General features: G+C 42.8%; 2 protein-coding genes across 3 annotated transcripts; one reads left to right on the forward strand and one right to left on the reverse strand.

Annotated features, from left to right (window-relative positions):
- Positions 1 to 1,961: 1,961 nt before the first annotated feature.
- On the reverse strand, positions 1,962 to 6,656 carry LOC119694664. Of its 2 annotated transcripts, XM_038121449.2 has the most exons (3): positions 6,490 to 6,656; positions 5,367 to 5,484; positions 1,962 to 4,401 (listed from the first exon to the last, which is right to left on the reverse strand). In XM_038121449.2, exons 2-3 carry the CDS (start codon positions 5,420 to 5,422, stop codon positions 3,273 to 3,275), a joined length of 1,185 nt encoding a protein of 394 aa, XP_037977377.2. In that variant the 5' UTR covers positions 5,423 to 5,484; positions 6,490 to 6,656; the 3' UTR covers positions 1,962 to 3,272. The 2 variants fall into 2 exon arrangements, with proteins under 2 accessions (XP_037977377.2, XP_037977383.2); XM_038121455.2 differs by lacking the exon at positions 6,490 to 6,656 and having other exon boundaries at positions 5,367 to 6,465.
- On the forward strand, positions 6,628 to 16,331 carry LOC105391495 (breast cancer anti-estrogen resistance protein 3 homolog). Its single transcript, XM_048632958.1, has 6 exons — positions 6,628 to 6,789; positions 7,598 to 7,858; positions 7,983 to 8,791; positions 8,879 to 9,047; positions 9,378 to 9,555; positions 15,881 to 16,331. Exons 1-6 carry the CDS (start codon positions 6,628 to 6,630, stop codon positions 16,231 to 16,233), a joined length of 1,932 nt encoding a protein of 643 aa, XP_048488915.1. The 3' UTR covers positions 16,234 to 16,331.
- The last annotated feature ends 776 nt before the right edge of the window (positions 16,332 to 17,107 follow it).

Below are 17,107 nucleotides of genomic sequence, written 5' to 3' on the forward strand. Positions count from 1 at the left end.
GTAAGAGTATCAAACATCCACAAAGAAGTTTAGTGTTTATAATATGATTATGTAGTGAGTCTCACCTGCCCGTCATGATTCTTCGCCAAACGAGGCACTGCTGACGGCCGCGGTATATAACACTATGAACAAGGCTTGTGTACATTCACATTGTGTTATGTAACTGTTAGTACCTACTAAAGAACGTCGTCGAACCCGTTGAAAAGCCTTGAGCAGACCTATTGAAGATCCAATAGATAATAAAAGATTCCTAAACACCGAAAGACGGATGATGGTGGCATAGCATTACATTAAAATATTACCAAAGAAAAGGTGTGTGAAATTTAAAGTTCGTAGCAAATTACTACGAGCGTCGTAGCCATCTCGTAGCAACTTCTGCTACGAATTGGTCTCCTCCCGCGCGTTGAACTCTTTTCTATGAGACAGGACACTCCAGGACTTCAAGGTGACACTAAATAATAATATTTTTTGTTAGAACCCATTGAAATATTATATTAATTATAATACTAGCGTATCATTGTTAGAACCCCATTAACATAGTTCTATTTAGTTACAGAATCAGATGTGTTATAGTAAGTTATAACTCGCACTCACCGTACTGAGCAGCTCCTGGTTCTGCTCCGGCAGCTACCGGGGCGCGGCCTTGCGCCTCCGTGAGCCGCTGCCCGGGGCTCGGGCTCCACTTCAGACCCTACTTCAAGTTGCAAGAGAGGGCCTACCAGAAAGTTTCATCTGCCTTTTACGTTAATTTTAAGCACACTTAGTGCTAATTTCACCATTCTCGGTTAGAGCATAACCAGGGAGTAGTGGTTAACTTTTGACCCATCTGTCATGAATTTTATATGGAGATGACGTTTAATTTATAAATCAGTCCCTGTCGGTTAAATAACCGAGAATGGCGAAATTGGCACAGAGCTGTCATGCTTGACACGACCTTTACCTAATATTCTTCCTTCCTACATATAGGTACTAATGGTTAAAGTTGACCACGGATCCAAAAACTGCAAGTCTTACACTTCTTGCCCTTACTGCAAGTTTCAATAACTCTATCTAACGATAGCTGCCAGTTACTTTCATACGTTTTTTACAGAATTCAATTCTTTTTATACTTACTGTGTCCAAATCGTATGATAGTACAGTTCTCCAAAATTGATAATGCGCATAGAAATCTTCGTCATTATTTGGCAACGGTCGTATTCCCCGAGCGTTAGAAAACGACATGTATTTAGAGTGGTTAATTGCATTTTCTTCATGCAATTTTAGTAGAATTATGTGTTTGGTGCTAAAAGAGATATTGATTTATCAGTAACGAAATTTGAATCGATAAATCATAATAATTGTCATAATACTTATTAAAATTTACTTCGAAAATGTTACGTGTCATGAATAAAGCATGAATATGATGTGTCATAACAGCTCTATACATATAATTCCACAGAACTGACTGACAAGAGAACTGAAGGACCTTTGACTGATCGGTGACAGCCGCCGACAGCCTACACATGATATTGACTCCTATTTCTTTGGAACAAGGTGCATAATCCACGTGCATTGATTAAGACTCTTACGATTCAATGATTCGGGTGTTTCCGGGAATAATTACGACAGTTTGTGCAGATTTGCACGCGCATTATTAATATGTGGGGAACTGTAACTGTTAGCTATTGATCGTTAGAGTATTGAAACTAGCAGTTAATCTTAAAAAGAACGGCTTATAAAATAAATGAGACTAAAAAAATCCTTTACTTGTCAATAATATCATGTAAAATTTTGACGGGTTTTTGAGAAAAAGACGGTTTAGGGCTTGCACAATTGATTATGTATTTTTACAAAATCTGCAGCTCCATGCATTATATTATATACCATACATTTTTTTTACTTTATAATATTAGTATTAATTAAATATCTAATACACATTTAAGTTACACAACATGTTTTTTCAATTAGTAACACATATAAGTACATTTATATTAATTACGTAAGAGAAAGGATGGTAGTATAGTTGAGTATAAATTAAACAGAACTTTATTCTGAATTTAACTGTTGAAAATATGGAATACATCGAAGACAATAAGGGCCTTACCACAACAAATTAGACAAAATCCTACAAAATCTGTCAAATTTCGTCTTAAAAACTTGTTAAACAATGTTTAAAGGTTTTTGTGGTAAGTAATACAGTAACTATATTTTCCTTATATTGACTAGACATAGACATCCCAAAATTCATCATTTATTTAGCTTACGTGTTCATTATTATAAATGACATAGGTACTTATAATTAAAGTTTCTCATACATGAATTTTCCAAAAAACATAGGTATTAATTAGGTTAGGTTACGTTTCCATTCATTTCTTTTCTTACATTTTTTTTCTAAATTACGTAATCACTGTCAAGTGTCGCTAAGTTATAAGTTTAATAGAATAACAATAGTTTATAATACTTTTTGTGATACCCTGTAGACATATTTTTTTGTCTCCGGAAATATCATATCTAATTTATAAAGTACCTACTTTAAAAAAACAATTTTTTTTTTCCGTGCAGTCCATTTAAAACAATAGTAATGGTAACTGAGTGAGGTGAGTGCTGCGGCCGGGTGGAGCACTACTAGTGGCGAGCAGGCCGCCCACCCGCCCAGCGCGGCCGGGGCGCAGGCTGCCCGCCCGCCCAGCCCGGCCGCCCAGCCCGGCCGGGGCGCAGCCGGCGGCGGGACAGTGCACACCGCCGTGGCCCGTGTGACACCGCGCACCGCCCGCCCGTGGGACATACTAAACCGCAGGTTCACCACCACCTAAGCTGTAAAGGTCTGGGGTGGGACAGGTATATATATGTATAAAATATAAAGAAAATAAATAAATATATAGTTCTATTTGATAAATATGGGTTTAAACCGTAATTACATAATATTTATGTAAATAAATAGATAAAGCAAATAAATTAGAATGATAAACTATACTTAAATAATTATTTTTGGTGTACACCTAAAAGTGTCTTTATTCTATCTATCTATAAATTTTAAGGTCCAACCAATATAATGTAAAATTAGTTATTTTTAATTATTTTCTAAAACAACGAATCAGAAATAACAACAGGAATACAAGAAATCGTTCATAAATACAGAGTTCCATACACACAACCTAGTTCATTTATTTAGACATTAATAATGAATATAATACTATTTTTCAAACCAGAATTTTTTGCTTCTTAAACTTCAGTGGGTTGCAGATGGAATTTTATTAATTGACTGATTATTTGTATATTATTCATAATTTCAATTAGTACGATCGAGTTTCTCGCTGTTTTTTATTTTTTTCAGTACTCTTTTTCGGAATATCTTGCTTGGGCAAAACAGGTTTTCTTTTCGATATACGGCGTATGTATTTGAGCAAATGGAACGGTTTCTTGAACCTGGAGCATTGCGCGTTGAAGCGCACGTCGGCGTCGGCGATGCCGCTGACGATGCAGTCCACGGCGCGGCGGCGCGACAGCCCGCACGCCTTCACCAGCCGGGCCTTCGCGTGGAAATAATCCTCCAGTGATTCTTCAGCCGTGCTCTTCCTACTGAGCATCTCAGATAGAAGATCCGCGTAGTTTCGATCTTCTGAGAAGGTTCTTAATATTTTCTTCTGCCATTGTTTCCAGCTAAGTTCCTCGGAACTTCTTCCCAGGTACCACGTCTTGGCATTACCGGCTAGCTTCGGTAGTGCGTAGAATACGATCTGGGAGTCGCTCCAGCCGGCGGTGCGCGCCGTGTCGGCCACCGCGCGCAGCCACTGCTCGGCCGACTGTCCCGGCGCGTCCGGGTCGAACTCCGGGATCATGCTGTGAGCTCCTTCAATTGAATTTGTTTTATTATTATGTTTTTGCATAATATATTCTACAAAATCTCTGTGCTCCTCTGATATCGACATCATACGCCTTCGTTTTTCTTCAGGACTCGTCGCACGCGAACTTCTTCTATCCTTTGAAAAAAGAGATGATGAGTCGAAGGACAGATCGTGAGATGAAAGCGATACAGTAGACGGTGGGTAGCGGTGACGGCGAGCTGGACTAGAAGGCTTCGATAATCCGTAGTGCTTGGAGCTGGGGGCGTCGGTGGCGGCGGAGGGGCCGGCGCGGGCGGGCGAGCCGAGGCGGTAGCGGCGGAGCGGCGGCGACCCGGCGGGCGAGGGCGCGGGGGGCGCGGCGCGGGGGGCGGGGGTCGCGGCGCGCGGGGCGGGGGGCGGCGACGACAGCCGGCGCGTCCTGGTGCTGCGGCTCCCCGACAGTCTCAAGGTCCGAGGCACAGTTACTGTTATTGGACTTCGTGACCTGTGACTGTCCTCCGTAGGCTCAACTTGTTCGTCCTTGTTTTCTTCCATATCTGCAGTGTGGTAGCAAGACGTCTCACTCAACGACATGCTACTAATGGAGCAGAGCAAGTTTAAAAAATAAGTAGTTAATAATATCATATTTAAATTAGGTTGTTAATGGTATATTATAAAAAAGGATATATATATTTTATATATAAATACATATTGATAGGATTAAGTTTGTTGGAAGAGATGGAGGAAAGTGGAAAAACATTAATTAATATTTAAGTTAATTACTGTATACGAATACCTAAGTTATCATTAACTAAAATCTATCACTAAATCATCGCTCACATAATCTCATATTTTAGAAAAACCCTCATAAAATGATAAACGACACAAAAGACGAGAGTGTTTTTTTCTCAGTTATGAGACTATTGTAGTACTTACTTACTAGAACCATAGAATAACAAGTAGGTACACTAGAACTAAATTAAAGTAAAGTCTGTTTTTTAATCTCATATACTAAATTGACAGACTGTCCCACGATTAAGTGACGTGTCGATCTATTGGCGGGACAATCGACTGCGGATGAAGCGTTCAGAATCTGTCAATTAAGTATCTGATAAAAAAACATCTATCAGGTATTTACACTAAGATTTATAAAAAATAGTATGTAAGTACTTATCAGCAAAAATTCAAAGGCTACATAACTACTGCCTACTCACTCATGAACATACCTCTGAGGAGCCCCTAGCTAGCCCGCCGCACAGCCTCCCGAAATAAATATCCTATGTTGGTATAGTTATTAACAAACAATTCGCAATAAGCAAAACATTCGCTTTAGATAGATATTATGGAAAAACCCTATAGGTACTTTTGTAGATATTAAATTCTAAAGATTTTCTAAAGATTTAGTTGGTTAATTTACCTTTACGTACCTATGTATGTCAAGTTCCACCATAGGTCACATTATTTGCCGTAATGTTAATTGAACCCTATTAATAGAGTTATAAACACGAATACAATGAAGTACCTACTTTTAAACGACTACTTAATAAACTTCGCATTACTTACCTCCAAGTTTCATCCGATGTTCTTACCACAGCTGATTGTTGGCAGAATTCGTTCATATAATTATATATATCTGTATTAATTATAACTTCGTGGCCTTAGGTAAAATTAATTAGGCAACCTGAAAATATATTAAAAAATTTAGTGCTCTTGAGAAAATTATGACCTCCTGAATGTATAAAGCTATGAAGCGGTAAATCAATAAGTTTGTTTTTGTTCTGCGACGCGACGCTGCAGCGCGGCGCAGCTCGATCACAGACAATGCAGGGCGTGCACTCCGGGGGAGCGGGGGCTACTCCGGCACCCCCGCCGGCTGCTGCGGCCGCGGCGCCACCACCCGGCGGTCCAGGTGGACGGTTAGCGGTCACCTACACTCTAGGAAGAAGTCCATCATCAACAAATAAAGACACATTGTTCGGGAAGAGCCTCGTTCCGAAGGAATGGCCCCTCGACCAGCCATTATCACGAGGCAAATATTTACTCAGACTGCACTGAACTGATTTTTTAGGCTAGAATAATATATTGAAAATAAAGCTAGGTATACTTTTTAAATTAGCTTGTTCGTTATGCCAATGAAATGAAAATGAAAAATAGACAAAGGCCGATCCCGTAAATTCGGCAAAAAAACAGCCCAATTCATGACGTATCTATACTTATTTGAATATTTTGGATTACTTAGATCGATCATCATTATTATCATCAGTCCGTATTACATATACATATGCCGCATGCCTCACCCGAGGAGAGGAGAGCCATAACACTCAACTAGTTCACCATATTGTCAGTCCAAAATGGTGGCTAAATAATGTTTATAAAATTTACTACAGATAAATTAATAATTTGTAATTCAGCTAAACGGCCTAGCAGCCATATGTGTAGGTATTTTTTATAACATCTATCTAACATCGCGTTTTTCTAAATAGGATTTTATTACTGCCCGAACCGTATGAAACTAACAATCAAATTCCATGTCGTATTGTATCCTCGATATCCTACACGGTATCCATAATGATTTTTTTGATATAATTATTATAAAATTAAAATCAACAAAAACATGCATTTATTTTTATAAACAAAAATAAGTACACTGAAAGCTTTTTTGAAAAATATGTTTAGAATACGGTACCTCCAAAGGAAACAATCTTAACACAAGTTATAACATCACTTTGTCGGCGTTCGTGTGTCCGTCGAGATCAAGACCTTTTATCTCCAAAGGTACCGAAGTTATTGACTAAATCGACAGGTGTGCCCGGTTGTTGTCGAGATGAGTCGCGAGGGCGAGCACCCCTGTGTCCGGGCCGGGGGCGCATGCGTGAGGGGCGCTATCGATCCCGCCCCCGCCGCCCCCGCCCCCGCCCCCGCCGGGGCTGTCGCCGCGCGCCGGCCCCCGCGAATACACCACCTCTGTGTTTACATCCCAACATTTGTAAACTATAGTTTAGTTACCTTCTCTACATAATGGTAAGATGCATTGCACTCGATTCATAGATAGTACATATACGGACAGAAGTTATTCCATGCATGGCTAGTGTTTCAGCTTCTGTAGATTATGAGTTCCCTGGGTTCCTCAGGTGGCAGGCATCGTTCTTTAGAGCTACCACTATATATTATTGTATTTTTGACGTTTCTTTATGTCTGGTAAGTAAAGTTAATTTTCCTTTGCAGTCATGAAATATGAATGGGATTTCGAATGTCAAAAAACTAATAATAAGATGGTCAGAGTATAGTGAAGAGGACTGTAAACAGTTACAACCTCGCTTACCATTTACAAGTAACTGAGCATCTCCGATTTGAGCAACGACTTGTAAATATCGGTAGAACCAGAAAGACAGATTACTAACTGCCATTTTCAATAAATCTACCTACCGATGACTGGTATGGTCATGGTATGGTAGTTACTTTCATACTGTTTTGACACATTCAAAGTTACAATCTGACAAAATCGTATGAAAGCATAGACATTAATATTTACGCTCTCTGCCTACCCCGCAAGGGAGTACATTAGTACAAGGTGTGAGTGTTTATATTTATTTATATATATTAATGTCTATGTATGAAAGTAAACTACCAGTCATTGGTAGATAGTTATTGAAACTGGCAGTAAATTGAGAACGAGTGTATAAGCTGTCAATTCCATACATTTTGTTCGACATTTGTTATTTTTCAAGTTTAAATCTTGTTTAAATAAACTACTCATTGGACTCATGCTATATTTTTAAAAACATAATTCGCAGGCCCAGGAGGGCGCGGGCGCGGGCGCGGGGGCGGGGGCGGGGGCGGCGGCGGCGGCGGCGCGGCTCGAGTGGGAGCTGTCGCTGCCGGCGGAGCAGGTGGTGTCGCACGGCTGGTACCACGGCGCGCTGGCCCGCGCCGCCGCCGAGGCGCTGCTGCAGCAGGACCGCTCCTTCCTCGTGCGCGACTCCTCCTCGCAGCCCGGCAACTACGTGCTCAGCTGCCGCAGCAACGCGCAGCACCTGCACTTCGTCATACAGCGGGTAACCACTCCTCTCAAACCTACTACATACCTACTACCAAAACCACCTTGGATATGATCCATCTGTAATGTTTTCTATGTGCCATGACTATCTCATACTCAGCAGAATAAAAACTGTTGTACAGATAGTGGTGAACCCGGACACGGTGTACGAGCGCTGCCAGTACCAGTTCGAGGACGAGGCGTACGGCTCCGTGGCGGACCTGGTGACGTCGTACGTGGGCTCCGGCAAGCCCGTGTCGGCCGCGTCGGGCGCGCGCATCCAGTACCCGGCCAACCGCGCCGCGCCGCTCACCGCGCCCGCCTCGCCGCCCGCGCGCCCCGCGCAGCTGCGCCCGCCGCTCCGCAAGCAGCGCTCGCACTCGCTCACGCCCGCGGACCTCGCGGCCGCCGCGCCGCACGCCACCAGCGCCAGCGCCGACGGCGTGATCCAGGCGGCGGGCGGCGAGGCGGCGGCGTGGGACGCGCCCGCCAGCCCGCCCGCCAAGCCCGCGCGCGACGAGCGCCGCCTGCCGTCCGGCTCCGACTCCGGCACCGGCTCCGGTGACTCCGCGCAGTCCGCGGGGGACGCGCGCCGCGAGGAGCCCCCGCCCCCCGCCGCGCGCGCCCCCTTCGACTACGACCAGGTGGAGGCGCGCCTACTACAGGCCGGCTGCTACCAGTACACCGTGCCCTCGCGCCTGCGCACCGCCGGTTTCGAGTCCGCGCTGCTGGGCGCCGGCAGCAAGCCGCTCGAGTCCGACACGCTGCACACCATCAAGCTGCTGCTGCGCACGTCGGGCCCGCGCATCCTCGCCAACCACCTCACGCGGGTCGACCTGGACTTCCTGCTCGAGGAGACGGTGCAGGTCGAGGGGCTGGACAAGCAGGCCTCTGTGCTCGAGCTGTGCTTCCTACCGCAGGGCAAGCAGTTGCGACTAGATATCATAGAAAGGTAGTTAGTATTTTTGTATTCCAAAAGTATATTTTTGAGTTAAGTTCCTTCTGTTTTTGTACTAATAATGTGTGTTATGTGTTGCAGGATCGAGACGTTCCGCCTGCTGGTGGCGGTGACGGTGCTGACGGCGCCGACGGACCGCGCGCGCGCCGACGCGCTCAACGACTGGATCCAGCTCGCCGTGGAGACCAAGACCGCGCTCGGCAACCTGTACGGCTTCACCGCCATCATGGCCGGCCTCTGCATGCCGCAGGTACGCACGTCCACTACAGTATCTGCACTGTTCTTTATGTGCGATATCGATAATGTCGCTATATAGACTCATCTAGCCTGACTCAGGTTTAAGAAAGAAAATGTGCTTGATTCCTTAAGGTAACCGCACATACAAAAGATAAAAAGGTGATCCCTTTACGTTAGGTATAATATGTGCTGAGACAGCAACGTAACGTAACGCACAGCTTCGCACACAGTCGCTGTTGTCGGATACGACGAAGAGGACATCAGACCTTAGGTACATCAGTATATTATACGTTGAATGCGTTTGTAGAGTCCAGTAGTGATGTAGAATGGTACGTGGTCGCAGGTGGAGTGCCTGGAGCATGCGTGGAGCGTGCTGCGGCGCGTGTACACGGACCAGGCGTTCATGTTCGAGGCCAAGCTGCGGCCGGGCCTCAAGAGCATGGACGAGGGCGCGCAGCCGCCGCCGCCCAACACCACCGTGCCGCACCTGCTGCCGCCCGTGCTCTGCTTCCACACCTTCGGTATGTGTGCAACAGTATAGCATGGGCCCTTTATTATCTAACTAATCCTTTTTTATAAAAAAATATGCTTCATTTTCAAGGGAAAACCAATGATTTCAAAAGTAATATAATATATGTATTTATGTTAAGGGCCCGTACAGGGTGACGTGCCGCGCCAATTTTGGGTTTTCAATGCTCTTCACACAGCACACGCAGTGACACGCACACATGTAAGTTTGCACAGTGGGTCGATAAACTTTTACTCGCCAACTTTATTGACAATTATGTTCAAGTACATTTTGGGTGGATTTTAGGGTAAGTTTGTATAATTCTTACTTACACTGGTAGGCACCAGGAAAGAGTAGAAATTAATAGGGGTGCCACTTTACTCTATACTCGGAACCCGATTAGCTTTCTCAAACAAATGTGGTATTTACTTGTAGAAAGGTAACTACAAGTATTCAAGTGTAGATAATAAGTTTCGGGCATCCTCCAGCCAACTGAACCCCGACGACAAAGCAAAGTAAATACATAGTGTCGCAAAAGGGCTATACTAAGCCAAAAGGGGATGACTCAAGGGGTCATTCTGAACAACTTTTGTTCTATGAGATTTGCAAATTCGCGAAAAAAAATATTCGTTTTCCATGGTAAAAAGTCACATGTCCAACAAAGTTTCTATGAAAAAGGTTTTTTTTTTGTTAATTTCCAAAACTCGTAGAGCAAAAGTTCAGAATGACCCCCTGTCTTACTCCTTTTTACCCGACTGCCGAAGGAGGGGGTGCGTATTGCGACGTATAAAAACGAAATGTATAATTTCACATTAATAACGTTCACAACATATAATGAACGTTACGTATAACAACAAAATCTATATTTTCATAAGGTATAAGATTCAATTGGTATAACGTACATTTTATATAAAATCAAAATATATAATACTTACGAGGGCTAATATCAATTCGTATAACATACATTACGTATATCGATTAAAATATATACTATCATTTAGTATAAAGTTCATAATCTGTGTTTAATTAGGTACCCAACACCGTCAAATCCCCTAGCACCAAAACCTAAAGATAGGTGCGACGACGAGCAAAGCGAGGAGGAGCGTGTTAGGTGCACATGTTCGTCGAAACCAAAGCGGAGCGCAGCGAAGCGGAGCGGAGCGTCTCCCCACACAGCGCCAATAATAATAATGTCAAAACCCCTAGTACCAAAACCTAAAGATAGGTGCGACGACGAGCAAAGCGAGGAGGAGCGTGTTAGGTGCACATGTTCGTCGAAACCAAAGCGGAGCGCAGCGAAGCGGAGCGGAGCGTCTCCCCACATAGCGCCAATAATAATAATAATGTCAAAACCCCTAGTACCAATACCTAAAGATAGGTGCGACGACGAGCAAAGCGAGGAGGAGCGTGTTAGGTGCACATGTTCGTCGAAACCAAAGCGGAGCGCAGCGAAGCGGAGCGGAGCGTCTCCCCACATAGCGCCAATAATAATAATAATGTCAAACCCCCTAGTACCAAAACCTAAAGATAGGTGCGACGACGAGCAAAGCGAGGAGGAGCGTGTTAGGTGCACATGTTCGGCGAAACTAAAGCGGAGCGCAGCGAAGCGGAGCGGAGCGTTCCCCTCACATAACGTCAATAATAATGAAAATACGATACGACAATCTTTTATACTTTTTGTGCATTATACATTATGATAATTATATCCGTTGTAGAATATATGTTATAAACGTTATGCATTTTAATCGTTATATCAATTGAAATTATACTTTTTGAACGTTATTCTTAACGAAATTATGTATTTAGTAATTATGCCTTTCGTTTGTTATGCACAGTGATCGTTATACTTAATAAATTTATATCATCAGGGGCGTATTTAAAGATTTCGCGCCCTGGGCTGCTGTAGTTTTCCGCCCCATCAAGGAATAAAAGAAAACCAAAAGAACAGTCAGTCTAGAGTACCTGTACCGATCTACATAAATGTTAGATAATAATATCTTCCGAACAAAAAAAAAGATTTTTCTGTATCGATGAGTAGGTACATTTTAGAACGTTTAGAAATAAAATTGTGCAGGGCGACTGAGTGAGGCATTTTTTTTCTTTAGATATCCTTCAAATAAGATTGTTCAGAAAAGAACAAAGGCCGGCTTTCATACTTAAAAAATCCAGCGCTGCTCGTCACCAAAATACCTCGGAGTGACCCTAGATAGATCCCTCACGTACAAAATCCACTGCCAAAACACCAAGAAAAAAGTCAGTTCCCGAAACAACCTTCTGCTGCGACGCCTTCGTCTACCTGCTGGGGCGCCTCTCCCCTCTCCGCAAGTTCTACGAATAAGTAGCCTAGCACTCTGCTTCTCAGCCGAATTTGCATGGCCCATATGAGCAAGATTCCCATTCCTCAAAGCCTGAAGACAAAAGTCTTCAACCAGTGCGTTCTGCCAGTGATGACGTATGGTGCAGAGACATGGACACTAACGGTAGGACTGGTCCACCGATTTAAAGTCGCTCAGGGTGTTATGGAGACAGCTATGCTTGGGGTTTCTCTGATAGATCGTATCAGAAATGAGGTTATCCGTCAGAGGACTAAGGTTACCGACATAGCTGTCAAAAAATGCAAGCTGAAGTGGCAGTGGGCTGGTCATATCTGCCGAAGAACCGATAACCGTTGGGGTAGACGAGTTCTTGAGTGGAGACCACGAACAGGCAAACGCAGCGTGGGACGCCCTCTTGCCCGCTGAACTGACGACCTTAGGCGCGTAGTGCCGGTAGTGGTTGGATGAGGAAGGCCGAGGGCCGAGTGTTGTGGCGCTCCTTGGGAGAGGCCTATTTCCAGCAGTGGATGATTATTGGCTGATGATGATGATGATGATGATGATATGGGCAAGGTCCACGCATACTAGAGAAGTAGATTTTGCTCTTAACGACACAGTTCGTATAGTAACGGGATGCTCAAACCGACACCGCTCTAGAAAGTCTACTCTGGCTGGGATAGTACCCCCTAGCATACGGCGAAAAGTGGCATGTTCTGTTGAGAAAGCCAAACAAGAAGCGACTCCAGACAGTAATCACATACTGCCGCCCTTCCCGCCTTAAGAGCCGCAAAGCGTTTCTAAATAGTAAGGTGTCCTTAACCTTAAAAGCAGCCCCAGGATACTTTCCTACCTCTTGCTCCCGGTAACAGTCTCCCCTGGCACATTTGGAAGACTCTAAATCGGTTGCGAGCAGAGGTAGGCTGCTGCAAGGCCAATCTTTGCAAGTGGGGCTATACCAACCTACGCGACTGTGGTACCGCCCCCTGAATATGGAGCGTTTACTCTCCTGTACACTGTGCCCTTCCACCTGCACTTGGGAAGACTTACTCCAGGCCAACCAGAATGCTATCAAAGATGCTTCTTTTTGGTCTGGACAAAATTTAAAATTCGCATGTTCACTGACATGAAAGAAGAAGTGTAGAGTACCTACCGACCTACATAAATGTATAATAAGAACAAATGCAAATCTATCACTCACTTGTGGTGATAGATTTGCATAGATAATGATATCTTCCGAACAAAAAAAAGATTTTTCTGGATGTCTATCCAGAGTACGTTTCAGAACGTTTAGAAATAAACTTGTGCAGGGCGACTGAGTGAGGCAACCATTTTTGCCTTTAGATTTCCTTTAAAAAATACCGAGGCGGAAAACATTAGACTATTCCACCGGTTCAGAAAAGAACGAAGGCTGGTCAACATGTGGAAAGATGGCTCAGGGCCGTTCTAAACCTAAAATATTGTTCTGTACTTTTTTAATCCTCCAACCAAAAGTCTAAGGGCGGCCTGCCGGCCTGGGCTGTAGCCCTTTTAGCCCTAGGGTAAATACGCCCCTGTATATCATATGGGCGTATACCTTGTGAATGTTATACCATTCGTTTTTATACCTCGTATTACTTACCCCGAAGGAGGAGGGTAATGTTTTTTGATTGTATGTATGTATATATGTATGTTGTCTGTTTCTTTGTTCCCTCCTGTAGCCTAAACGGCTTGATAGATTTTGATGTATGAGGTATTGTTAGAAGCGTATTGATGGCGCGATGGCTATAGGCTATGTGACGTTCCATTAAAATGTACATAGCGCCCTCTTGAGGACATAACGTGATGATCGAAAAAATAATAATTCAACTTTGCCGTGTAAGGTATCAAATGAAAGGACTTGATTTTCACATTACAAAAATATGCATATTTTATTTTTATATTGAAGGTATTTAAATAACAACACCAAAGTTATTGAAATAAAAAATGATCATGAACTACCTACCGACGTAAAATTTCATAAAATAAAAACAACTAAAAAGTTACAAATAAAAAAATACAATTATAAAAAACTAAAAACCTGACTGTACGCTAAAAACATGAAAACGAGTCCCAATGTTAATGGAAAGTACCTATCGCAGGCGGGGACCAACTTGACCGCCACTCAAGGCCGTTTTCTAAGTAACATTCAGCTAAATGGTGAACCCTCTGCTGGTATAATTTGTTTATATACCGCTTTTTCAATACCTGTAAGTACATTTTTTGGCAGCATAATATTTTTACTTAATTTTAGGGTTTCGAACGTCAAAAGAAAAAAAGCAATCGTTATAGGATCTCTTTGTTGTCCGTCTGTCTGACTGACTGTCTGTCACCGCCCTTTTTCTCAGAAACGGGTAAAGATATCAAGCTTATATTTCGCATAGATGGGGAGTACCCCAAAAAAAATATTATGGTACTCCCTGTCCCACACAAGTAAATTGGGGCTTATATTTTTTCCAGTTATTTTGATGTGTATCCTTTTTTTTTCTTTGTTGTTTTGTATAAGTATGTGTTTCTTTTCTTTAAATCTGTATTTTTTTGTTGTTGCTGTCTATGTGTCGAAAAAATGTATCTTTATCTTCAAATCACGCCATCTATCGTTTGTTTTTTTTGTGGCTACTGTCTATAGAAGAAATTCCGTCATTGACAATTTTACGTTACGAATTTATTTTTATTTATTTTATTTTTATTTTTACATTTTCGTGGAGAATCAACAGCATTTTGTTAATAAATAATTATTACTTATGAACACATAACAACTTGATGCCATTAACAGAATGAACTTAGTAAACCCAGTAAACCTAACACATCCAGAGAAAAAACAAAATCTCTTTCTCTCTCTCTGAAAAACATACTTACTTAATAGCCCAAACTCGATGCTTTTAGCTATTAACATCTTTGAAATAAAATTGAGCCACCACCGTGTTACTGCCCTCATCAGATCCTCACGAGACCATACCTCAACCAGCACCAAGAGACTGTATTTTTGATCCCTAACCTAATGTTCGTGCGTATTGTCATCACTTAGATCCATTCGCTATATTCCTGCTCCTCATCAGACCTTTACGAGACTGTAATATCACGAGAATATTGCACACTATCTAATTTAATTTAATGTATTGAATATACTGGAAGAATTATGCTTCCTCAATTTCAAATCAAATTATGTTGGTGTCATAAAAGTTGAAAAAGTGCAATGACAACCAATGTGCAGTGATTTTGTATCTGTACACGATAAGATCGCGAGCTGTCAGTGCTGCCTAAACCGACGTGACCCTTCTTTGGAGGCCAGCGGCCAACTGAGTCAAACGTCACTTGTGTTTATGATTTTATAACACAGAAAGCCGCCATAGATATTTGTATGAAGATTTGAGGGAAAAAAATTGCTCAAGTTTGTGATTAATTTACACAAAATAAGTGTGTGTTTATTAAAAAACAAGGTATTTAGCGCCTAGTCCAAGCCTTTAACTTTATAATATGATAAAAATCATATGAAAATTCTTTATAATTACGACACAGTTGTTACAATACGGGAGTGTGATTGACTGGTTTTTCTTGATATTCTGAAATTAATTTACAGTTATCCATAATCATTTACTTAAATTCGAATGATTCAGCACCTAGCTAGACTCTTCAACTACCTGTGTGATTTTTTTCAAGGCTGTAGAGCATCATTTACTACATAATTCTATGACAATGCCAACCCTCGATTCCCTATTGCAGACCCTTAATGGGGAAAACCTTGGGAAAACGGGGAAAACCATCTTTATTTATCTGGCATAAAGATCTGTCAATCTATCTAACGTCATAGGGCTCACCTGTATTTTACAAATTATAGCCACACTCTACCCAAATAGGTACTGTTTTCATCCTTTGCCTTTTTCTGTTGCTGCTGCTGCTAGAAAAGGGCCTTGCTCTCCTCATACACCTCTATTGATAGCTTTTTTATGACCTCGCCCTAAGTTTGAGGTACACCATGCATGAGACATTGATATGTGGCGGTTGCAGACGGCGAGGGCGGGCTTCTGGAGCCGGAGGAGAGCTTCCCGGGCAGCCTGGCGCTGAACACGGAGCTGGACCTGTTCGCGGCGGCGGCCACGCTGGCGGCGGCGCGGCGCCTGCCGGACCAGCTGGCCACGTTCCGCCGCAACGCGCGAACCGTGGTGCAGGAGCTGTCGGCGCTGGGCCCCGCGCTGGACCCCGCGCTGCTGGACCTGTTCCGCCCCGAGTTCCACGCGCGCTTCCTGTGGGGCGCGCGCGGCGCCGCCTCGCCCGCGCCGCAGCGCCTCGCGCGCCTCACAGACGTGGTCTCCAGCATGGCCGCCAGGCTCGCCGCGCAGCCGAGGGACCCCGACGCCTAGACGCACTCAGCAGGGGCCTGGCCGGGCCAACACCCCACCACCCGGATACGTCAATGCGCCCGGGCCAACTACTCGACTTTCGATATAATATTAAGTACCTACGTATATTACGTATGTTACGTACTTACAGTTCCCCAAAATTGATAATGCACATAGAAATCTTCGTCATCGTTCGGCAACGGTCGTATTCCCGAGCGTTAGAAAACTATTATGTATTTAGAGTGGTTAAGTGCATTTTCTTCATGAAATTTTAGTAGAATTATGTAATTGGTGCTAAAAGAGATAATTGATTTATCAGTAACGAAATTTGATTCGATAATTCATAATATTCCATAATATTAAAATTTACTTCGAAAATGTTACAGTAGGTACTTTTCAAGTGTCTTACTGAAGCTGATGTAAAGATGGATGAAAGAAGGTTTGAATAACACAAGGTTTATATTATAAAGAGAAATGGATTTCAAACACAGGTTTATATTAAAAAATTTAAATCTCAGTTCAAAAGTATTTACAGCACTGATTATTTCACATTAATAAAAATGTTTACATTAAAATCTCAGTTCAAAAGTATTTACAGCGCTGATCATTCACAATAATATTACAATTACAAACTTGGTCTTTTGGGTGTGGCTTAATTGGCAAAGTGAAGTCTATCAATGTGACGTATATTTTATTCTTAAATGTGCCTCATAATATGGCATCGTCAAAAAAAAAAAAAACACATTTGAAAAAAATAACAAGAACGATGTGTAATTGCAGCTCTTTATAATTCCACAAAAGTAATATTGATCTTGACCTTGAGACCCTTGACTGATCGGTGACAGCCACCGACCGCCCAAATTGTTTTCGATTATGTGTCACATGATATTGACTA

The sequence above is a fragment of the Plutella xylostella genome, chromosome Z (assembly GCF_932276165.1).
Source record: "Plutella xylostella chromosome Z, ilPluXylo3.1, whole genome shotgun sequence".
Lineage (NCBI taxonomy): Eukaryota > Metazoa > Arthropoda > Insecta > Lepidoptera > Plutellidae > Plutella > Plutella xylostella.

Bases quoted from the DNA above. Each gene is read 5' to 3' on its own strand.
- LOC119694664 (XM_038121449.2), bottom strand. From the start codon at position 5,422: ATGAACGAATTCTGCCAACAATCAGCTGTGGTAAGAACATCGGATGAA. The intron at 4,402-5,366 runs GTAAGTAATGCG...CTGCTCCATTAG, and splicing joins ACATCGGATGAAACTTGGAG to TAGCATGTCGTTGAGTGAGA.
- LOC105391495 (XM_048632958.1), top strand. From the start codon at position 6,628: ATGAGTCGCGAGGGCGAGCACCCCTGTGTCCGGGCCGGGGGCGCATGC. The intron at 9,048-9,377 runs GTACGCACGTCC...ACGTGGTCGCAG, and splicing joins CCGGCCTCTGCATGCCGCAG to GTGGAGTGCCTGGAGCATGC. The intron at 9,556-15,880 runs GTATGTGTGCAA...TGGCGGTTGCAG, and splicing joins GCTCTGCTTCCACACCTTCG to ACGGCGAGGGCGGGCTTCTG.